The sequence below is a fragment of the Lepidochelys olivacea genome (assembly GCF_965140295.1).
Source record: "Lepidochelys olivacea isolate rLepOli2 genome assembly, chromosome: 4".
NCBI classification, from domain to species: Eukaryota; Metazoa; Chordata; order Testudines; family Cheloniidae; genus Lepidochelys; species Lepidochelys olivacea.
The window spans coordinates 60,011,978-60,036,264 of record NC_140414.1 but is presented as its reverse complement, the minus strand read 5'-3'; the positions used below and the strand labels follow the sequence as shown (position 1 = coordinate 60,036,264).

The following is a 24,287-nucleotide window of genomic DNA, read 5'->3' as shown; positions in this document are numbered from 1 at the left end:
CCAGCAGGGTTTGCTGCACTTCTGGAGGTAGACCAGACGCCTGCAGCTATGCACCCATGCACCCCTTCTCATGGCTCGACCAGACGAAACTGTGTGAGTGGCAGAGTCCACCGCATCAACAAAAGCTTGAAGGGAGGTCCTTGCCACTGATTTCCTTCTTCAATGATAGCCTTAAATTCGGCTCTGGAGTCTGATGGTATAAGCTCCTTAAACTTAAACACCGAGGCCCACGAGTTGAAATTATATCTGCTAAGGATAGCTTGTTGACTAGCTATCCTCAGCTGTAGGCCCCCAGTAAAATAGACCTTCCTACCAAATAGGTCTAACCTTTTTGGCTCCTTTGATTTTGGAGTCAGCCCCTGTTGCCCGTCTCTCTCTCTCTCTCTCACATCAACAGTGGTGACCACCAGGGAACACGGCTGCTGCTGAGGAAACAAGTACTCCTATCCCTTGGACGGGACAAAGTACTTGCATTCGATGCCCCTTGCAGTTGGGCGGGGAGGGGGAGAATGGATGCCAGGGTCTGCCAGAGCATTTTTACATTGTCTGTAGAGTTTTAATTGGGCAGAGCAACCCTGGGCAGGCCCTCTGGTGTTAGGATATCAACCATAGGGTTTGATAACCTCCCCTGCCTGCAACCCCATGTTGCAGGCGATCCTGCACAGGAGGTCCTGGTATGCCCTATGATCTATCGGTGGAGGTCCAGAAGCCAAGGCCCCTGCCAGTGCCTCATCGGGGATGAGGATGATGAGGCTAGGAGTGGCACGGGGTCCTCTTGTCCCTCAAACTCTCTGGCCTCCTCCTGTTTGATATCTGGGCCCTGTGGGCTGACCCACATTGCAACCGTAGCCTGGTCCGCAATCGATATGGTCACCGTGGCAACCTCTGATGACCTGGGCCACCGGCTCACAGAAAGTAGCAGTCTCTGATCCCTTAGGGGCTGGGCGATCCCTAGGTGGTTGGGGTGGCTCTGGTTTCAGAGACAACCGAACAAGAGTCCCTGGAGAACAAATCCTGGACCTGGCAATAAGCCCGGGGGTCCAAAAGGTCCATTGCAGCTGAGGCTGCCAGTGCGGAGGCCAAGCCACAGGTGTCTTGCTCCTACGTCTGTGGGAACAGCGCCCACTGTGGCAGCAGTGGAATGATTCCGCATCTGAGTCCAACGACCCCGATCTGGACCTGGACGAGCATGGCAGCACCAACCAGTATTGCACAGGGGATCAGTGCCAATGTCCCCGCATCGGGGATCGATGCTGAGAGCTGGGTGCTGGAGATCACTGCCTCTCTAACAGTGCCAGAGATCTAGATCGCCTGGGCGGCACCAGGGAGAAGTGTAAGGGGTCCCGAGATGGCTGCCAGTGCCTGGGAGATGGCGAGCAGGAGCGGCACCAAGGACAACGGCACTGTACAGGAGGAGAATGCCGCATCATAGCTGGTTTCCCTGTAGATGGTGCCAGGCGTGGAGGTAAAGGGGGCTGGTCCCTGACCACCAGGAGTTGCGGTGCCATCAGTTCACAACTCCCTGTCAGCTTTGAAAGTGTCCGGGGAGGAGGGTAACTTCAATTCCTCCACCTGGCACTGCCTGTCTGAGGGAGTTACTGGGCACCAGACTCAACATTCCCCCGTCAGGGAACCAAAATCAACAGTGCTGACTCTTGACTCTTGGGTACAGAGTGCTCCTTCCCGGGACGCACTGCTGATGCACCCAGAGGGTGAGACACCTTCGGCTTCTGTGAGTGGCCTCTGTCAGTTTTCTTCCCCGGTACTGACAAGTGCGAACGGTGCCAGGTAGTCTGGAGAGCTGGAGAGCAGTGCCGAGGATCTCTGGACTCTGTTCTCACTGCGGTATTGTGCACCAAGGCCAGAGTGCTGCGCACTGATTAGCTCAGCGCCAGGACCCCAGGCTCAGAGGCAGGTTGAGGACAAAGAGAGGACTCCATCAAAAGCTGTTTGAGATGGAAGTCCCGCTCTTTTTTCATCCTGGGTGGAAAGGACCTGCAGATTTTGCACCTGTCTGTTTGGTGCTCTTCCCCCAGACACTTCAGGCATACATCGTGGGGGTCACCTGTTGACATGGACTTACTGCAGGTCCCACACAGTTTAAACACTTGATCCCAAGGGAAGATAATGGATAGGGTGAAACCCCGGGCCCTAACTCTAAATTATGCTAAACTAAGAAGTGAAACCTATGCTAAACTATAGACCTAACCAACAGGCTAAGGGAAGAACTCGTGAGGCAAGTGAATGCTATTTCAATGACCGTCACCAGCAGTAAGAAGGAACTGAAGGGTGGGTCGGGTCGGCAGGATCATATATTGACCGCCATAAAGGCGCCATTCCAGGAGGCTCCATGACTGACCCGACAGGTGCTGCTAAGGGAAAAATTTTAGACAGTTGTACATGCGACGTGTGCACACCTGATTGGAACTGATGTGAACAAACACTCGAAGAACCACCTCATTTAATATGGAACAACAGAAATACATATATAATGCTGACCTGCAATAGTCAGATATTGCTATTCAATATTTTACTCAATAAATGTCCATAGCATTATCATAGACATATCAATATTGTTTAAAAATTCTTCATCCTTAATGTGAAAATGATATTGATCCATTACTGCAAGTTCTATACAAGGACAACTTAAAACACAAAGGCACACACTAAATAAGGATTTCAATAGAAACCACCACTGATTCACCTTTTCATTAAAAAAGTGTAATTAAAATCAAGCCATTCCCCCCATACCCTTGTGCAAATACTTGAAAATTAAAATTTAAAGATGAACTGAGCAATTTGGGACATTAAAGCATTTAACAAGTATGAAGATTTAAACACATTTTTAAAATAAATCCTCTGAGAGGCAAGTATCCACTTGAATGCTGGTCTTGGTAAGTAAGTCCAGAATGTGCTCTACTGCAACACAACAGAACTGCAAACTCCCTATCCTGTTTATGGTGTTCATAAATGGCAAAAAAAATTGCCACCATTATTTCTTCCATGTTCAGTTAGTTATGACGCTTACCCTTTACACTGGATAAATACCTATTCACTGCAATCCATTTTTAGTTAATCCAGATAATTTTTTCTAGGACTAAAGGCAACGGTCACATGACAGCTGAAAATGAAACAGTATATAGCAACAAGCCTCATAAGCAAAAAATGCCAACACTATCATTTTGATTTGTTAACTCCTATCTCCTGTCTTATGGCATCCATCACTATAGTGTCTGAATATCTCCCAAGGGATAAAGAAAAAATACAGGCCAAAGAGCTAAGCCTAGGTTTACTTCCTATTACCTATGGCTGTTTTTTCTTTAACATCTTCCCTTGCCCCTAAGTTTTCTACTGTCTCCTCCTTTGCTGTGCTTAGGTCTGTCTGTAAAAACATTAACTGAATTAGTAAATTTTACGCTTTGTTCTGAAGGAAGGAATATCTGTAGTGAATCTGAGCTCCTGCAGTAATGAATTCCAGAGCCTTTACCCTGTTGCCAAGAAAGCATAGTTCCCCCACTTTCACAAGCTTCCCCTTGAATTTCATATGTCCTGAGAATGTTGCCATTAAGGGAGACTGACATGCTCCAAGGTACCTTGGAACAATTCCATAGAGGGCCTTGAAGGTTAACACCAAGGTTTTGAATATGATCTGGTATCTTATAGAGAGCCAGTATAGTTAGCAGAACTCCACAGTGATGTGCTTTTGGCACCAGTTGCTGAGAAAACAGGTTACTACATTCAGGACCAACTGAAGCTTCAGTGGCCCCCACTTAACTGAAGAACAGATTTCAAAGTCCTGATCCTGATCTATAAAACCTTTAATGGATTGTGATCCAATTACCTATGAGGCCACCCTACCCTCCACAACATCTATGATCTACAGAGAAAATACATCTGGAGATTAAATTCCATCTATTAAAATCAAATGACTCAGACAAGAAATCAGACAAATGATTCAAACAAATCAGGAAAGAAATAGGAGTCATACCTTGTTCTTTCAACTTTGGTAGCAATTTGTCCAATACCACCATTTTGCCACTGTTGGTAACCAAATGCATATCTGTTGTGTAAGGTGGACCAGGTTCTGCTCCATCAAAGAGGTAAGGATGATTGCAACATTTTCGCAATTGCATCAGGATGTTCAACAGTCTCATTTTGTCCAACTTCCCAGCAGAGTTCAATATATCTATATCCTTCATTAAGATTCGTGTATACCTATAATTGAAAGTGATACTTAAATTATGTAAAGGCCCTCTTATTGTATAAGTTATAAAGCAAGAATTCAAAAGCAGACCTTCCCCCATTCCATAAGAAGAGCTCACTGATGACTGCATAAACAGCAACTTAGCTATTAGGTAAAGCTATCACAAGGAAACACATTAAATTCCTCCCAGCTGGTTGCATCATAAGCAATTAAATCAGGTTCTGCACAATACAACAGCATTTTTCTGCAGAAGTTGTAGTTTAATTAGTTCAGTTGTAGACAGCAGATTTCTAGTCAGCTTTAACAGTAGTACAGACAAATGCCTGAATTACTTACCATTCTCTTTGCATTTTGCTTAGACCCACATAAATTTTAACTTCCTTCTTTGGAGGCAAACTCTTTTCTACATCAGCTTTAATACGGCGTAGGAGGAATGGCCTTAGCACCTGGAGAAGATTGAATGTTTAAACTGAGTTTCAAATAAAGCAAGAAATTAAAGTCTTTCATGTTTCTTATTTCCTAGACAAGCAAGAGCTATCAATAAAATAGAGAAGATTCACTGAATACATTTCTGAAAACGAATCCATTGGTACTTTAAAGCCATGTTTCATTGAAATTCTAGGAGGAACAAACTCCAGAACATAACTAGGTCCTCTAGAAAAATGATTAACACATAGACAGCTATCTTCCAGAGGAACACGTTTGAGTTTCCTCTGAAGGATCCAAACCAGACCATCTTGAGAGCCACAGGGAGAAAAGGAAGAAATACTAGCATGGTTAGTACCAGTATTGCTATGATCCAAATGCCCCACCTCTGTTTTTGTTATCAAGCATGGCAAGCAGTAACAGATAACCAAGCTGCATTAGGATGCCCCACAAATCAAAGTGGCATCACTGATATGAAAAGCTGCTGGAGATGCCCACACTCATTTTTGCCCATCAAGCCCTAACTCTCTAAGAGATGATCTCACAAGAATTTTGTTTTGTCGTCGTCCCCCGACTCCCGCCGAGTGGTATGAGTTATCTGTGCCAGACAAGATGAGTAGGAACACCTTACTTTTCTGAATTTTCTTCACATTTTAGTGTTTCTGGTACTTTCAATGTATATGATTCAAGCTGGAAAAAGATTTAGATTCACCAGTTTCAGTTTCTTTAGGGTCAGTTTCATATTCTGGTTTCTCATGCACTTACATTACAACTCAAAATGGGTGAAATTTTTTTGTCAAATCTGTCTTGACAAAAAAAATGATTTTTCAATTAAATAAAAATGTTTCACAAGTGGCTGTTTTCCATAGAAAATTGTTTGCCTGCCAAAAATAAAATACTTCAGTTCAGATATGCCCCCATAGTGCCTCATACTACCTATAGTTGGTTGTCTAATGTCTCTATTTCCTCCCTAGCTGGATGTCATGTCCCACGCTGCACTGCAGCCATGGGACATCATAATGCATCACCTACCCTCATCAAAAGGGGAGACTGATGCACCATGGGAGAGTTAGTAAGAACAGAGAGCCAGGCCTACAGAGGAGAATAGGATCATAAGAATATGGGAGTTGTGCTTTGAACATATAAAATGCTAAGGACCTGATTTTTCAGAATGATAGGGATCTCAAATTATACACCCAGAATTACAGGATACTTTTGACTATAATCTGTCTGTACCTTAGTTCCCCATCTGCAAAATATGGCTAATACTCCCACATCTCACAGGGATGTTGTGAAAATACATTTACCAATATTTATGAAGCACTCAGATACTATAGAGATAAGTGCCATACAAAAGCGAGAGGAAATGAATAAATTCTGTCTTCAGAACAGGGGTTTAGGAGAGTGTTCAGTAAATAAGGCATTGGGCCACATATTTGAACAGTGACAAGAAAACAAACTATTAAATAGCTGCTCATTAAATTAGCACCATCCATCCTGTGCACAGAATGAGGCAGGGGTTCTGTGGGAAAAAACAGTATGTGATCTTCTAACTAAAGACTGTATCACAATATATATGCACAAGGGAACTCAATTAAAGTTGTACAGACAACCTTAATTCAAGCATTTCCTAATATGAATGCTTGACTTTGCAATCTTAATAATAATCTTTTAACATGGGGGGTGGGGTTGAACACACACAATACCTGTTTATATTGGAATTTGTATACCTTTTTCAAAATGTAAGATCTGGGCTTAAAGCTATTCAACCAGGCCTATTTAAGAACGAAATACATCCTTTGCATCACTGAAGTCAGGATGCAATTATTCTGAAAAATAGTCTAAAAGTCTAGTATATGTTTTGGAATAAGGATATTTTCTTTAATGTTCTATGAGCAAAGACATCAGAAAAGTCTTTGGAACAAGTGGACTGGTTAATGACATAATACTCATTCAACATTATATGAACGTGACACACACAAAACAAAAAACACACCAAAAAAAAACAAAACACCTTACCATGTGGAGACGTTCCACCAGCTTTTGATCTCCAAGACAGTTATTTGTATCAAACCATGAATCGAAGTCCTATATTAATAAAATGTTTTATATATAGAAATCATTTTATTACACCAAGAAAGTTAATCTACTGCAATAAAGAAAGTAGTTCACCACACGACCGTTACAAATTCAATTTAAATTTCACAATGTCAGTAATTAAGTATACTGATATGTAATCAGCTATAATAATATAAGCACATTTATACTAGATACGACTGAATCCCCCCCCAAGAGGTTGTACTGCTTTAACTATGTCAGTAATATGGTTATAGCAGTACAAAAACTGTATAACTCACCCTTAAGTTACAATGCTGATTTTTTGACACTATACTTATTTCCACACCCTGTCCACAAAAACAGGATGACTTCACAACAGAAGCTGATATAGGAGGAAGACAGTTTGTTCAAAATCAAAGAAGAGAAAAATACAGAAAGCAAACAGCCAAGTAAGTTGCTTTTGGAATCAAAGTGCTGTTTCTTGTTTGCTCCAATATGAAGGTCATTTTTTCTCATGGTCATTATGGAAGACCTCGGTACACTCATAGTAACATTTAATGTACCAGCTCTTTTCTGCTGAAGGGAGCAACCACAGTCAGATCTTCTATAGTAAGAATATCACTATCCGCTCTGGCTGGATGCCACTGAGCATTTGATGGATGGAAAAGGTGGGAAGCTATGCACGCTACCTGAATACATTGCAAAGCTTCTTCTCCCACAGGGGCTAAAGCCCAATTCAGCTAAGTACTTAAGCAAAAGCACATAACCTTAAGCAAAACAACCTTACTGAATCTGGACTTAAATACACTGCCTTTGCAGCACCATCAGATGTGGGCACAAGGCACTCAAGCCTGGCAGTGAATGCACTACACAATTGCATTGGCTTTCCCAACTCATATGGAATCAAAATCTTGCTAACTAAATTTCAAGATGTGAAGACTAAATAACAAAATGATTCTTAAAATTTGATTAGATAATAAAAGTTAGTCATTTAAGATACCACAGTACAGAATCCTTCTTTAAAAATCATCAGCATGAAAATGAGTATCAAATCGCAGTGACTGAAACACCCACTGTGTGTGCTAAGTGGACAATAATGTTTAAAACAACTTACAGTGGACAATATACTGGATTAATTCATCTACATACTATACCTTTCAACAACCAGAAATGAATGGACTGTCAGTCACAACATAATTAACCAGCTCTATTAAAGTTATTTGTATTTCTCTCAAGTCAGCAGATTAAAAATTAAATAAACTCAGTTAAAGAAAAATAAAAAACATTACATCAGCTGAGTTAAAGACATCTGGCAAAAGAAAGTTGAGAAGTGCCCAGAGTTCATGTAAATTGTTCTGAAGTGGAGTTCCAGTTAACAGCAGCCGATTTGTCGTCTTGAATTCCCTCACAATTTCTGACAACTGAAAAAGATCAAGACAATTATCAAGACTGTATTATTGTAAAGATCTGTAATCTATGCAAATGTCTACTTTGAGTAAATTCTAAATTACCTTTGATTTTTCATTTTTGATCCTGTGGGCTTCATCTATAACTAGATATCTCCAGTTAAATTTTTTGAACACAGATTTCTCTTTAATGAGCATTTCATATGATGTTACACAGACATCCCATTCTCCTGGCAACAGTACATCTCGGACAAAGGCAGCCTGGTTAGAAAGAAAGAAAAAGAAAAACTTAGTTCTTGAAGATTAACTACCATATCTCATAACTAAATTAAATCAAATCAAAATATATTCTGTCTAGTGTTCAAAACAAAATTTCCCCCTCACATTGCAAAATTAGGGGTTAAAAATAAAATTCATTGTAGCCTCAATGCAACAGATGTGCTTTCTAGTCTTAGAGATTCACTAGACTGAACAAGTGCCAATATCTCATTTTTTAAGTGGGGAAGAAAAGTGAGCTTCAGATATCAGTCTTTACCAGAAGAGTAGGCGCAAAAGTTTTTGAATGGGTAAATTGTAAGGTTAAAAATCGTAAAGGAGCACTAACACCAGTAATGTTACAATATTTTCAAGTTGGATTAGAGCAATGGCCCCAATCTGGGGTGTGCAGAGGAACATTCGGGGGAGCACCACCAAACTCCGCTCCTGGTCTCAACGCCGGCTACCAGCCCTGCACCCAGGGATCTGTGCTCCACTGTGGCTGCTGGCCTCGGCCCCTGCTCTGCTCCCACCCCACCCCCAGCTGTGGCCCCAGTCTCGGCCCCCTTACTCCTGTCCGCGTTCCCACCTCCTGGAACTGCGGTTATGCTCCTGGCTCTGGGGGTGGGTGCGGACAGAAGTAAGGGGAGGTGTGAGGTAAACAAACAGTTTGGGGACCACTAGATTAGAGTATAACGGGTCTGGAGTATGTAAAGCAAATCCAAGCTGTGACTCCGCTAGGCTAATTTAAAAAAAAATGAGCTACTGAGTGCAGTCATCTAGGGACTACAATACAGCCCAACAGTGGAGAATTCAAAAAGAAAGGTTATTTATGTGACAATAACTGGGCTTCGAGATGTGTGGTCCCTATCCTCTAATCCACCACCAGTGTGCATGCTCTTGAGACCAGAAGATTCTCGCTACCAGCGTACATTAATCCATGCCTAGGCCCCTCTCCTCCTCGTGCTCTGAACCAAGGTCATGGTGGAGGAAGCACAGACCAGCTGCCTCTTTAGTACCTTCTGACCACAAAATAACCCTAGGATATGGCACCAAAGAACAGGGGAAGAATGGAGGGTAGCGGAATACAGATAGGGACCACACATCTTAAAGAACTCCAGTTACTCTAAGGTACATAATCTTTCTTCTTTGAGTGATAGTCCTGATCTGTATTCCACTGTGGGTGAGTTAACAAGTAGTATTCATTGAGTAGGAGGGTGCAAGGACCCATGCTGTACCAGCTTGCACTGGGGGCATAACATCTTGTGAACACAGCCCCATGTTGCCACTTTAAGGATTTCCAGGAGAGGGACTTCTCAAACTGACGCTATTGATGCAGACTGAGCTTTAAGTGAGTGAGCCCTCACACTCTTTAGGGGAGGAATTGCTGTTAACTCATAACAGAGCAACATGCAACCTGAAATTCAATCGGACAGTCTTTGGGATGAGATAGCTTCACATTCTGCAAAGGATACAAATAATCTAGATAATTTCCTAAAGGATTTAGACCTTTGCAGGTAGTGTCAACGCTCAACCGACATCCAGAGAGCAAAGCTTCCTATCCTCATTGATGACATACAGCTTTAGGAAGAAGACCGGTAAATTAATTCTGAGATCACCTTGGGGATGAAATTCGGGTGTAATCTCAGAGACACACTGTCCCTATGGAAGGCTGTGTAAAACAGATTAACCACAAGGGCTCCCAGCTCACCCACTCTTCTGGCTGTAGTGATAGCCTCCACAAATCAACAGGTGAGCTAAGGAACATATGTCTAAGGGTTCAAACAGAATCTTCATTAATGCTGATAGGACTAGACTGAGGTCCCAAGTCAGGATAGATTTCAATATCAGGGGAAAAGTTCTAACAATGTACCTGTCACAGGATGGGTAAGGATAGAGTGTTTGTCAACCAAAGGGAACAGATGCTGATACCTGCTATGTGCACACAGAGATAGCAAAGAGAAACACCTGAAGTCTTTGAGGACAGGAGATATTTTCAGGTGACAGGAATGTTGGAATCTTCTGGTGTTACCTGAAAGTATTGACACCAGACAGAAAATCATTTCTACTCTGAAATATAGCACATTCCTGTTTGACGCCTTCCTATTACTAAAGATATGCTCTTCTGAGCATGTCGTTTCTAGGTTTCTTGCCCATCCAAATACCAGGCTGTTAGGTGAAGGAAAGTTGGACTGGGATGTCTTTGTGCTGGGTCAATAGGTCCAGGAACAGCTGGATACGGATGCATAGACATGCTGACATTTGGAATGTCAGGAAACCAGAATGGTCTGGGCCATCTGGGACAATAAGCATCACCAAGGCTCCCACTTGCTTGATCTTTCTGAGGGCCCAGGGTAAGAGTGGAAGAGGTGTGAAGGCATATGTTAGTTGTTCCAACAATGGTAGTAGAAAAGAGTCTCCTCAGGATCCCTAACCTTGAGTCCCCCCAGAACAGTAGATTGGGCATTTCTTGTTCTCCTGACACACAGAGAGGTTCCAAGATAGGGGCCCCCATTGTTGAAATACGTTATGAACCACTGAATTATGTAGCTCCCATTCGCGGTCCCTGGAGAAGTGCCTCTTGAGGTTATCTCCTAACTTCTTACGTATCTCTGAGAGGTGCTCTGCCAAGAGAAAATACACCAGCTCCAAAGCGTGACTTCTTCTATACAAAGAAAGGGGGAGACCTTACTCCTTGTTTATTGATGCAGAACACTTGCCATTTCAGACATGACTTGGACATACAAGGTTACAATAAATGGTATGAACCACTTGCAGGCTTCATGGACTACCCACAGCTCCAGGAGATTTCTGTGCAACTGGAATTTGGCGGGAGGGGGTCCATATACTTTGAGCTTCCCATCCTTTGTAAGGAAGTAGCTGTGATCAATCTCTCTGTAGGTGGAGGAGGGTCAAAGGGAACCACATATACACACTACTTCCTTGTTCTCCCACCAGAAGAGGGAAACTTGCACTCTGTGGGGTGGCAAGACTAATTTGTCCAAACTGTTTACTCAGTATGTAAACTATCTGCATCGAACCCTGCAGACATCAAAGGCAAAGTCTTGTGAAGGGTGTCACAAGTACATGAAGCCATATGGCCTAAAAGGAGGAGGCAGGCATGAACAGACATCTGCGGGTGCAGCTGAGGTGGAGTGATGAGATTCTTATGAACTGGAATCTGTCCTGAGGTAGGTAAGCGTGGCACTAATACAGTCCAGGGTTGCCACAATAAAGTCTATAGTCCTTGGGGGAACTAAAATAGACTTTTCTACATTTGCTCAAGGTCCCCATGAGCGCAAGAGTGAGTAGGGAGCAGTTTGCTATCTGCACCTCTTTAGATTTTCCCATTAGTAACCAGTCACTGAGGTAGGGGAAACTGATGAGCCCAGGCAGCCGAAGTGGGCTGCCAGTATCATCTTTGTGAACACCCATAGCGATGTTGCATGGACGAAGAGGAGCACTCTGGTTTGGTAGTAGTCCTGACCTACAGTGAATCTCCAGAATCTTCTGTGTGTAGGATGGATGTCTATGCAGAAGTAGGCACCCTTCAAATCAAGAGCAGCAAACCAATCACCCTTGTTCAATGAGGAAATTAAAGAGGACAGGGAGTGCTTGAAATTACTTTTCTTTTTTTAAATTGATTTCAAATAATAGCATCCCTTTTAGGTCTTATATTGACCAACAAAAGTCCAAGTTACTGAATAGATTTGTATACTTTTATATGTTCATTTGTCAATTTTTGTTTGCTTGCAAAAAAAAAAAAAAAGGGGTGTCATCTAGTATCTAATACAGAGCACTTCTGAGCCTAAGTTGAAAATTCTGTGGCATCTACTTCTGGAAGCATTAGTCTTCCTCCTGAACAATCTACAGCAGCTACTTGTTGATTAGAAAACGTAACAAGGTAGCAAGTTTATATGTTGGGTCTACCATATATAAACACTTTGGGGCAGGGGAGAAGAAAAATATGAATATGCAATAGTGTCTCATACTTACTCTTTGGTCTTTGTCACCTATCAAACAAACTGCTCGGAGTGTTGGTACCCATCTCTTGAACTCATTCATCCAGTTGTGTAAAGTGGATTTGGGAACTAATACCATGTGAGGGCCAGGAATATTTCTGTAGTGTTTCATGTACCCAAGAAGAGAAATCGTTTGCAGTGTCTTTCCAAGACCCTGTTAGAGGTTAAAATTTATTTCTATTATTAGTGGGGAAAGGCTCTCTTAAAAAAAAAAAAAAATGTCCTTAGCAACTCAGTGGTAAACTTTAAAAAAGCAGGTGAAAACAAAACTAGCAAAAATAAGAAATCCCAACAAACAGAGATCCTCAAGATACATTGAACTGACAGACAACTACTTTATTTTTAAAGCACACAGTGAAATAAAAAGCTTATGCTTACGCTCAGATAAATGTGTTAGTCGCTAAGGTGCCACAAGTACTCCTTTTCTTTTTGCGAATACAGACTAACATGGCTACTACTCTGAAACCAGTTAGAATTGTACTTCTACCATTTGGTATAGAAAAACCCTTGACCTTATCAAGCCAGACAGTGCAGCACACCAGGTAGCACCCTATGAAATGTCCTATTGCTACAGTTCCCATTACGGGAAGTGCTAATCTAGAGGAAACAGGCATTTTTGCAATCAAGTCAGCTAACCCTACTCACAACACTAAGTGTCCCACAAATTGTTCTCTACAGCAATGATGACTAGAGAGGGAGTGGGGTTTTTTCTCTCACTGTATTAGGGTTCTATAGTGACTGGGGCCCGAGGAAAAGGGCTTCCATCTGGTTCCCTGCAGCTGCCATTCTTTTTGCACCTTAAATGCTCCTTACCATGAGAACTTTCTGAATACCATTCAAAACAGTTGCAGCTTTAAAATAATATAAAGGGCCGTTTGTTCCATAAAACAAACTTTTTCTGGGTTTGGATTTCCTTGAGGTAGATAAGCATATCCAAGTGATTCCATTTCACGAAGGAAGCTGTTCCATAGTTGACAGCTGTTGCAGTAATGTCATGCATGTAGTTTTAACAAAAATGTTGTGGTATGAATTAACCACATTTTACAAAAAAAAATCATTCAAAGCATATCATAACAAGTAACATCTTGCATTTTACAATATAAACAGCTTTTTAAAAAAAATTAACTAGACCAAAATTTGATTACACTTCATGTCTCTTCTCCCCATACAGTCTCAACAAAAATTAGCAGCACTTACCATTTCATCTGCCAGGATACCATTGATGCCATTCTCATACAAAGAGATGAGCCAGTTCAACCCTCGGACCTGATAATCACGCAGTTTACCCCATTTTACATCTAAAAGTGAGGACATGCAAAAACAGATTAAAAGATTTGTAAAAATATATTTGAAGCCATCACAGCATTCCCTTATTGCTAACTGACAGTATATCTTATCTAAAGGTAGGAGAATGTGACAGTAATACTTTCCAGAGAGTAATTAGGACATTGCCAGCAGAGGCTGTGGCATTTCTTAATACACGTCTCTGAGCCTGAAGAGTGAAAACATAAGGAGCGTGTTTCCCTCAACATCACTAGATGTGGTAAAATTCTAATGTAATAATCTTAATTCGAATCTCAAACCCAAGCTGTAACCACCAAGCAATATCAGGTTAAAGTATATTATCTCTCCTCAAAATTTAAGATCAATCAATCAGTTAGATTAAATTGTACTGGAAGATAGATTAGACTGGTGCTAAATACGTAGTATGCATAATCTGAAAAATAAAACCCCACCACTGGCAAGTACTGTACCAGTGTGTGTCATTCACAGTAAAATCACTCCAGCTGCTGCTCTGAATCTTTTGAATAGGAGTCAAACTACATTACAGTAGACTTCACTGTGCTACCAAGGAAAGCTACTTGCAGGCAGCACTGCTGTTAATGGAAATACTCTGGTGAGGACGCAGGAAGGAGAGAGTAGAGTCCTACTTTTCTACCCCCAGCTGCAGAGAAGAAAGTCCTGCATCTGCTGTTCATAGCAAAAGTTATTGAAATTACACAGTGCAAAAATTCCCTACTGAAGCACAGGTATCACATCTTCAGCATAAATTATTTTGTTTTGCAGAATCAAAACTCATCTTAAAAAAGTAAATTTCCAGACACATAGCAAGTTAAAAATTTAAACTGCCAGATCCTCAACAGATTCACGAATATCCAAAATCCAAACATTTGCAAATTTACAGTTTTCCATAAACTCAGTGGTTTCCAAACTGCGGGTCACGACCCAGTACTGGGTTGCAGAATGTAAGGCACTGGGTCGCAGCAGCTCCGGTCAGCACTGTCGACTGGGCTGTTAAAAGTCCCGTCGGTGGTGCTGCCTGGCTAAGGCAGGCTAGTTCCTACCTGTTCTGACGCTGCGCCCTAGAAGCGGCCAGCAGCAGGTCCGGCTCCTCCTCCATGGGAGGCGGCTATGGGGCTCTGTGCACTGCCCCTCACCCCAAGCATTGGCGTCACACTCCCACTGGCCGGGAGCTGAGAGGGCGGGCAGTGCCTGAGGGCGAGAGCCACATGGAGCTGCTTGCACACCTCCAGCTATGATCCGGACCTGCTGCTGGCTGCTTCCGGGGCGCAGCATAATCCGCAGTGGCGGGACAGGCAGGAAACCTGCTTTAGCATCCCCGCTGCGCCGCTGACCAGAAGCCGCCCGAGGTAAGCCCACACCCCAACCCTCTGCCCTAGCACTGAGCACCCCCCGCGCCACCCACACACACCCCCCTAGCTCCACTGGGCCACGGGCATCAATAATTTTCTTCAATTGGGTATTCAGAAAAAAAGATTTCTGAATCACTGTTCTAGATTATGGGGATCTTGCAGGAAAGACACGCTTCTCAGGAATGCAAGAATACTAGAAATAGAAGAATTGTAGGGTCCACTGAGATTTTACCAAGAACAAAGAATGAAAGAGCAAACCATACATGATGGAGAATCTTCGAATCGAGTGCATACATTAGTTGCCTTGGAGCTTTCTGTCAATAGCTCCTCATCTTCTTCCTGTTCTGTTCTACGATGTCGATAGCTAAAAGATCAAAAGTAAAATATAAAACAAATTTCAAACTAGATTGAGAAGACACCAGACTGCTCCATAATAAAATCTTGATACCATTCTTGATAAAGGTAAACAAGAGAGGTCTGAAGAAACTTGCAGACTGATTTCTTATAAACATTTGCAATATGCTTTGTAAGACCATGCTGTGGATAATTACTCTTTCCACAGCATGGTCTTACATGCTCATCTACTGTTTTGTGTCACTATGTTTGCTGATTTATGTTGATTGGAGTATTTAGTGCTGTGCTGACAGCTCGACTTCCAGCTGCATTTACCTATGTGTAGAAGAAATATTCTCTCTCCTTCTGTTACTACCAGGGCTCCAATACAAGGGTAGGGAGCAAAATGCTTGGAGAAGGGCAAAAATGCAAAGACTATAGGAAGGATGCTAACATTATCCTCTAACAGGGAGGTTGTACTTTTAACAGGCAGTTTCTAAGCTTCTGCAAAGCTTCTCAGAGGCAACTGCTCTGGAGCTCTCTTTCAGGAGTTAGAAAAATATCTACAACTTTATAAACGGCAATAAAAGCAAAAACAAAATATATTTCTTGTTAGCATTTTGGTTCCCCTACAAAATTCAGTACACGTGGATTCCTCAAGAGCCGTTAAATTTATTCCCCACCACCACCTTCTTTCTTCATTCACTTCATCACCGCAAAAATTATTTGGATTCTGACCGAAGTTCAATTTATAAACAGCTGTGGTTATTTTGCAAAATGACTCTCCATTTTATAATGCTGTATGGGTGTCTAAAAAACAAAGCCAAAACATCAGCAATTTTGAGAAGATAAAGCAAAATACCCTCCAGCATCACTCATCTTTTAAAGGAAGCTCCTAATCTGCAAAAAAATACAGAAACATACTGCAGGCATAACTAGAAGAAGAGGTATTACTTACTCGCCAACTGACAGCAGATTCTGTTTCTCATCCTTTTTTATTCGTGGACGTCCTGGTTTCATTTTCAAAGGTGAAGTTGGAGTCTTTTGAGCAGCAGGCTGAATGAAATGAGCAAACAGCTCAGTCTGCTTTAACAGATACTCAAATCTGTTTGCTCTGTCTGTTTGCTGTTGATATAATGAAAAACAAGTCACTTGAGCAAGTGAGACATTACAATATGCTCATATTATAAAAATTTAGAATCTATTTACAATGAATGGCTTAGAATGATTCAAATTCTATTCTTTAAAATAGGTAGCTACAAAAGTTAATGGCTGTGAAATGGATTTGAGCCCATCAAACGAGAGCCCATCAAATATCCCAGAATAAGTCTAGGCCAAGGTCACAGAGGACACCTGAATAAGATTGAAATCTAACTTTGAGACCAGGAAGCTCCAAAATACAAATTGCTATGTCCAAGACTGAAGAAACCCCTGTATATGAGAAGTCTGGTTTATTATGGTGAAGCACCAGTAGGGCAAAGACAACCTTTTTGTAAGTAAACTAATGTAGTGTTGTCAGTGTGCAGACTCACAAAGTCTTAGTGCAACCGCTGTCCATAATTTTGGCAGGAAACAGCAGTATTAAACTGACAAAGATCCTTAATTTTCAATGTTAATAATTCAGTACCACAAGGGAAGCAGTGAACTGAGAACATCCACTTCAGTTTCACGCTTCCGCAGCTTAGTAAAGCTATAAGCAGACACAGGTACTTGAGTTATTAATAGGAAGGATGTAAAAAAGGAAATTTTGACAGGAGAGTAGATAGGGTGGTGGATGGCCTCATTCCCTACATACCAGCCAGAGTTTGACAGAAGATCATCCATTAACTTGTTATGAATGCTAGTGATATCCCCTCTTAAAGCAGCCAGTGACATCCCCTTTTAAAGCGGGGGGGGAGGGGAAAGAGAGGGCAGGTCTTCACAGCAGTATTGCCCCTACACCTCAGTTCTTCTATATCAGGTTCTGATGTCTAGTACATTTTGCAAGCCCTGGATTAAGTCACCAACCCAAGGTCACACTATGACTCAGAGTCAGGATTAGAACTCAGAATTTCCTGCCTCCCAGTCTAGTACGCTAGTCCACTAAATCATGCTACTTCAGAAGACTCTACCTACTTTGAAGCCTTCCCATCTCAAATCTATTTTGCCTGGTAATTAATACAACTTCAGAGAACTTTCAGCACCAACACAGAGCCTTCTGGTGCATAGCTTTTTGTTCTTCCCTCACACTACAACTACCTCTCTTTTACTGTATAGGGCAGTGGTCCCCAAACTTTTTATGGCCACACCCTCCTTACCCCTGTTGCTCGCTGCCCCCTGCTCCCGTCAGGGGGCAGGGCTGGAGCAGGGAGCAAAGCTGCAGCCAAGGGCTGAGGGTTGCAGGAGAGTGTGAAGCCACAGCCAAGTGCTGAGGCTGCAACACAGCTGGGAGCAGGGCTGGGTGGCACTCCCTCCCCACCCCCCCATATGGGCTGGCCCAGCCCTGCCCCCCCAAAGTTCCTCCACACCACTCTAGGGGTGTGGCACCCCACAGTTTGGGGACAACTGGTATAGGGCTATAGCATTTGAAGTAAAAAATGTAAGATAGTAAACTTTTTTCCTAGAGCAGGAAAATAAAGGCCGTGGTCATTAGACTTTATCTGACCCTATATTTTAAGAAAGTTATGGAGTAATTCTATGGGGTTTTGATTTAAGATACTGATGGGCTTCCTCAGACCAGATACAAGTTCCTGTTTCAGAGGGTGAATGATTATTTCTCAACTTCTCTTAAGGTGGCCTGAGTCCTTTGCACGACCAGGCACAACTGCCTCAAGAGTCTAGAGACACAGCTCTGAACTAGCCAGAGGATGCATAACATATGCGAAGTGTTCCCTCCCTCCAGAAGCTCAATACATCACCACCATTCCACTCCCAACACAAGTGGAAAGAATCAAGGTCTGAACAATGTGTCACAAGGCAGATCTTCACATTACACCACTCCTTGTAAACAGTACCCCCAAAATCCTAGGACATCTCACTTCATTTAGACCACTAAAAATTGCAGAAGCTTGTACCATGTCAAGGTGTGTGGGAAAATAAGGGAGAAGTAGAGGACAAAATATGAAGAGGAAGCAGCCTACAAATCTCAAAATGAGGATTTCTGCAGAATTGCCTAGTCAGAGTACCAGGAAACAAGTTAAGATGTCTCAAATAAAAGCAAGAAATTAACTTTTCTATAAAAAGCAATTACATCAATAGTGGCTATTTGTACCATATTGCACATGTGCTCAAAATTACCAACCATTTTCTCTTCATATGTAGGATCTGGTTCCTGGATTTCTTTTTGTTTTCCTGGTGATGCATCATCAAAAGCTTCCTAGGAGGGAAAAAAATTAAATACAAATTGAACTCTCCTTTATAAAGATATCCAGCCTTGCGCAGAAATCATCTTATTTTATTCATATTACCATTTATCCAGAGGATGAAACCTCTATCTCAATTCCTTGATACATTCAAACCAAGATCAATTTTCCTTACCAAGAATTGCACTGTTTTAATTTTAGTTTTGACCTAGTGGCAGGGTGGTAAATTAATAAGGAGGTGCTATTTGATTTTCTTTTGCCTACCAAACCAACTAATTATCACTGATGATTAGATTTGGGACAGAAAAACAAGTCTCCATTCAGTAATTTGATTCCACCCCACACACATTTCCCTTTTTGGAAAGGGGGGGGGGGGGGCTGGAACGCGAAGGTATTTTCTTTGACTACCCTTTCAGATAGGGAATAAATAAAAATCCCATTCTCCCCTCTGGCAATAAAGTACTCTGTTTCATCTCCATAACCCCATCACACAAGTGCATCTCCATTAACAATTTACAAGTTTCACTCTGCTTCTGGTGCTAGGAACAGAGGCAATGTGTAGTGGAAGTGGAAATACTACTGGCATGATCCTCCCCCATGCAACTGTCCTGAGGGAGCATTTTACAACATATGTTCTGAAGGAGGTTGGGGAAGAGAATGAGATATCTACAGACAATTACCATCCACCATCTGTTTAGAATAGATGGCCTATGCAAAAAGTTATTTACCTCACTTCAGTACCTAGTGGCCAGTGGGTAATGGACAAGTAATATCAAAACAGAACAGGCAGGAACATGCACAAAGCAAAGGATGGAAAAGAAAGAAGAGAGACATAAAAAGGAGACATAGTAAGTACTATGCCAAGGCAAGACTTATCAAAAGGGGATATGAAAGTGTAAAAGCAGAATTTTAATTTGCCAGTAAAGAGGGAAGGATCCAACAGAAAAGAGGTGGAAAATTCACTGCACTAAGGCAGAAGTTCTCAACCTTTTCTATATCAGACTGTGCTGCCCATCTAGCCAGGGTCTACTTGAAACCCTCTCCTGCTTTTTGCTAAGAGACAAGGAGAACTGTTGTGAACCCTGCACAGGAGATAGACACTTTTGACAAGTTATTCACATAAATCTATACACACACAAATGATTACATTGTACAACTTTAAAAAGACAATGAATGGGCAGCAACTGTAGACTGAATTTAGGACAAGTATTTTCCTCTTAACATGCCAATAAGATTTTGAAACCAGGAGTTCATAAAATAGTCAAGACACCATTAGACACTTCTTCAACCAAGTTTGAATTCACGTAATGCTTGAAGTTTTGTAAATAAATCAGCTGTTCTTTTTTCCTCTTTTGAACATTTATTTCATATGTTGCTGGCCTCCTCTGTATAAGAAGGAACTACATGAACAAAAATTCTCAGATGAAAATTACCTAATTATGGCATGTTTCCCAAAATGGAAGCTGTACTTTCTATCCAAAGAAGTGTCATTGCTCTTCATGGCTTCCTAGGATGTGTCTACATTAGCATTTTTCCTTCAAGTCTCCTACCACTGATAGCAACAAGATTCCCTGCCCACCAACATTTTTAATCACCATAACTCCTCTAACCCTTAGAACACCAGCAGCTGGTCTACCCTAGCTTTTTCACCATTGTTACTAATAGAAGAGTTACATCAGTAGTGGTGCAATGGTGGGAGATTAAAAAAAATGCTAGCGCAGACAAGACCCTAGTAGCTCTTCATATAGGATGAAGGAAGTGAGTTTATGGCTGGGATCTGATTGCCTTTTTGGCTAGTTAAGCAACCTCAGGGGGGGAAAAGAGCAAATCTGGTAACGACAGCTAAAGGCCTTTCGTTCTGAATCAACGTAAACGAATATGCTAGAGGAAGGAGGCAGAGCACTTATAAATCTTCATCAGGAAACTTTCCAATCCAGTTAAAAAAAGAAATACCAAATATAGTAGGTGTCAAGAAATAATTTTAAACAAACATCCAAAGTAGTCTGGTTTCTTCTTAATAGAACTATAACTATACAAAAGACAAAAACCACATACATCAAAAATCCTTGTTTAACAGCTTCCCACTTAGCTTTTACTTTTTTTTAAACAGCCCTAACTCTGCGTTGCCTTACTTTTGTAGGTTTAAATAGTATTTATTACACCAATGCTTTAGTGATTTGTTCATCTAAAGAAGCTACTTAAAAATATGTAATTTGCAAACTAGTCAGATTACGTAGGTTGACTATAAAGAATGATTCAAAACATGAAATGTTCAGCAATAAAAAAACAAACTGGTGTCCATGTATGGCTAAAGAAACAAATGCTGTTTCAAAACAATTATCTCTAGGCATTAGTTCAAATCCCAGGTTTTCCTAAACCCTGGAAATTTCTGGATTAGGCACGCGTTGCCAAAATAAGACATTTCAGATAACAGAAAATGCCACTGATTTATAAAACATTGCTAAATGTACTCCATTTTTCCCTAATTTAAAGAGAAAACATAGCTAAACATAAGTCTTTGTTGGGATGCTCACTTTGGAAGAGAGAACGAATTAATTCAACTGTTAAGGTGGGAGGATTTCAGTGTGCCTTCAAAATCCATATTTCAGATTAATTTTTTAAAATCATCAGTTAGTCAAAGTGCATCCCGTCGATATTTCTTGGTGTTCTCATCTTTCTAGAAGTTTGTAGCACACCAACAATGAGCGAGGGGGAGGGGACCTCCTGTTTGAATGGATTGATGTACACAGCGCCCACCGAACTGACAGGCCGGGCAATGAACAGAAAAAGAGCAACAACGTTGAAGGGAAGTTGAGAGGGAGGAGATTCTACTTTCTGCTCGAAGCATTTGTAACAGCTGCTCTTTATGCCGCACAACAGCTACCCGCTTCCCAGCCCCTTGGTAACTCGAGAGACTCCCACAGCCCCTGCACACAAGGAGACGCAACGCGCGTTTCCTGACCCCCCACCCCCCACCCCATTCATTCCTGAACCCAGGGGAGGAAGGCGACGCGCACACGCTGTGCGGGGTAGGCGGCCAGCGAGGGAGGCATCTCCGCTGCCGCTCTGCGCCTCCTCACACACGCCGCTGAGGGCTCCTCATCCGCCCGCCCGCTCTATTGTCTCTGCCCCACGCGGCTCCCGCACCCAACCCTCGTGGCACGGCGCGACGGGCGGCGGGTAGAAAGGGGCTCGGGCACCGGCTACCGCGTGGCGCTACGAACGGACCGGGGGGGGCTCTGCCCGGCTCATCCCCGCCCCGGGCCCCTTCTCCCCAAGTGGAGGGCAGAGGGGCCCCGAGTGTCCGGAGGGGACCGCTGGGGCCGGAGCAGGAGAACCCCGGAGTGAGAATCGGGGCACCACAGCCCAGGGCGGTCTCTCCTCGCTCACGCTCCTATTCCTCGGGGACGGGGGTCCTCACCTCCATGTCAGCGTCGCCCGCGGCGGGGGGTGGTGCCCCCGCGGCCTCGCTGCCGTTGTTAGTGGTTGCGGGAGGCGCGGTGCTGGCGGGGGGCAGGGTCTCATCGGGCGGCGGCTCCTGCTGCCCGGCGGACATGATCCCGGTGCGCCCGCCCCGCAGACAATGCCGGGCCGGGACCCCGCTCCCGCTGCGCCGGTTGGGCGGGGAGGAGGAGCGACCCTTCACACAGCTGCTGGAGGGGGTGGGGGGGCGCCGCTCACAGACTCCGCGCTGAGGCCCCCCGTCACTGCTGCCGCCCCGGCTTTCTCAGCGCGCTCCCACCAACCAGGAACCAACCCAGCCGGCTTCCAGCTCTCGCGAGAACTCTAGCAGGGAGCGAACGGACCTGCGCAGCCAACACTTCCCCAGTTGGGCAACTCCCGCACCCCCGCCAACCCACGCGGTGCTGCTACTACTACGAGTCTCCTACGAAAAAGGGGGCGGGGCTGCGCTCGCGCGAGGATTTAGGTCGGGACAACCGCAGGCTTCTTGCGTCACTACTTCCCCCCCTCCCCCACGCATAGGGTGGTGTAAAAGGAGCGGCGAGGCAGAGCCTGATGATGGAGCCCCGCCCCCATGGAGCGTCACACCTGGGGGGGTGGAGTGCGCGGGGAATGGAATAAAGGGGTTAGCCCAGGCCCCGCAGGGGGGTTAGGTCAGGCGCAGGGCCCGGGGGAGGGTGTATTTGCCGGCTGGTTTGCGCGTTTTGCCGGACCGCTGAGCAGGGCCGCGCAAAGCGTTAGGGGCCCAGAGCAGAACCTTCAACTGAGGGGGCGCCTCCATCCTTCTGAAGCGCCTGGCCCCTGGGACTCTCCACCCGTCCTCTCCCAGGCGGCTCCCTGCTTGTAAGCATCGCCCTTGAGTGATGGGTCTGTGCAGCTTCCTGTCCTGGCCCCAGGGCTGAGAGGGGCCGGTTTCACCTGGCCTCCTGCACCCAGCGCGCACCTTGGCTAGAGCGGTGCAGCGCCCGACGCCCCAGCTTGCAATGCTCCTCGCACCCTGCGGCCCAGCGCACCCTGCCTGATGTTGTTCCACAGATTGGGGGACCCCCCCCCTTTCAAACACGGGGCCTGGGCCAAACTGCCCCTTGTGCATTCTCCCCCTTGCCCTGGCCAGCCCTGTTGCTCCTTATCGCGGGAGAGAGCTCTCCCAGCCACAAAATAAAACCACTCCCAGCGAGGGGTGCTAGCTTCGTCAACAGGAGCATGGTTCCTGCTTATGAAGTGCTGTCTAGTTCAGGGGGTGTTTTTTCACACTGTTGAGCAACAAAAGTGCCTGCGTAGACAGAGCCTGAGCCATGTAGTTTCCTAGACACCCTCCACCAACTTCTGGAACAACTGTGCAACCACCTAAGGACCACTCATACATGGCTACAGTGGCCCGAGGCAGATATTTTAGCCGGTGGCTGTACAGTGGTTAGAGAGCTAATGCCCATAGCCCCTACTCCTTGGAAAAATGAGAGGTGCAAGGAACTGAAGACCAGATTTTTAAACATATGTAAGTGCCATCTTTAAAAGCACCTATGCACTTTTGAAAATGTCACTGTGTACCTATCTGCATCTTTAGGCACCTAAATACTTTTTAAAATCTTACCCTCAGTTCTCCTGCAGAGCTGCTTGATAGCTTACTATTCCTTTTTTCCCTACCCCAGAATGGTATTGTGGGGTTTAATCTATTGAGGTTTTAATACTATGCTGATTACCATGGTATCGGGAACTCAAGCTGTAATAAGAACTGTATTTGTTACAAGAGAAAAGAGTCAGCTTATGTTATTAACAGACAGTTTTTTGAAAAAAAAATGAAGATTCTATGCCAGTATGATTATGTGGACACACAAAGAAAGATGTCCAGCTATTAGGACTTTTAATATGTTGCTCTTACCTAAAATGTACCACTGATGCTGCTGAATCCTTTGAAGATGTTCCATTTTGATATCTCTGCACTGATAGAACATACTAAAAAAATAAAACCTAGGTGAAGATGCAGTGAAGCAGCAGAATACCAGCGGCAAAGCAGTTAAAAATATCTAGGCTTAGACTTGTGCACTAAGTGCCTTGCATAACCAGGTAAGTTATACAAAAAATAAATGTCAAGAATGTAATTGTTCACCCTGTAAATAAAAAGTAAA

General features: G+C 43.6%; 1 protein-coding gene across 1 annotated transcript in view; it reads right to left on the bottom strand.

The window, feature by feature from the left end:
* SMARCA5 (SNF2 related chromatin remodeling ATPase 5) overlaps positions 1 to 22,479 on the bottom strand; it is a 44,503-nt gene extending 22,024 nt beyond the window's left edge. The window contains exons 1-11 of the mRNA XM_084627544.1: positions 22,121 to 22,479; positions 18,639 to 18,713; positions 16,317 to 16,483; positions 15,289 to 15,389; positions 13,569 to 13,669; positions 12,346 to 12,525; positions 8,200 to 8,355; positions 7,978 to 8,109; positions 6,650 to 6,718; positions 4,541 to 4,650; positions 3,989 to 4,215 (exon numbers count right to left, since the gene is read on the bottom strand). Coding sequence (XP_084483670.1) covers positions 3,989 to 4,215; positions 4,541 to 4,650; positions 6,650 to 6,718; positions 7,978 to 8,109; positions 8,200 to 8,355; positions 12,346 to 12,525; positions 13,569 to 13,669; positions 15,289 to 15,389; positions 16,317 to 16,483; positions 18,639 to 18,713; positions 22,121 to 22,255 — 1,453 coding nt within the window. The 5' untranslated portion in view covers positions 22,256 to 22,479. The remainder of the gene's footprint in view (positions 1 to 3,988; positions 4,216 to 4,540; positions 4,651 to 6,649; positions 6,719 to 7,977; positions 8,110 to 8,199; positions 8,356 to 12,345; positions 12,526 to 13,568; positions 13,670 to 15,288; positions 15,390 to 16,316; positions 16,484 to 18,638; positions 18,714 to 22,120) is intronic.
* Positions 22,480 to 24,287: the final 1,808 nt, after the last annotated feature.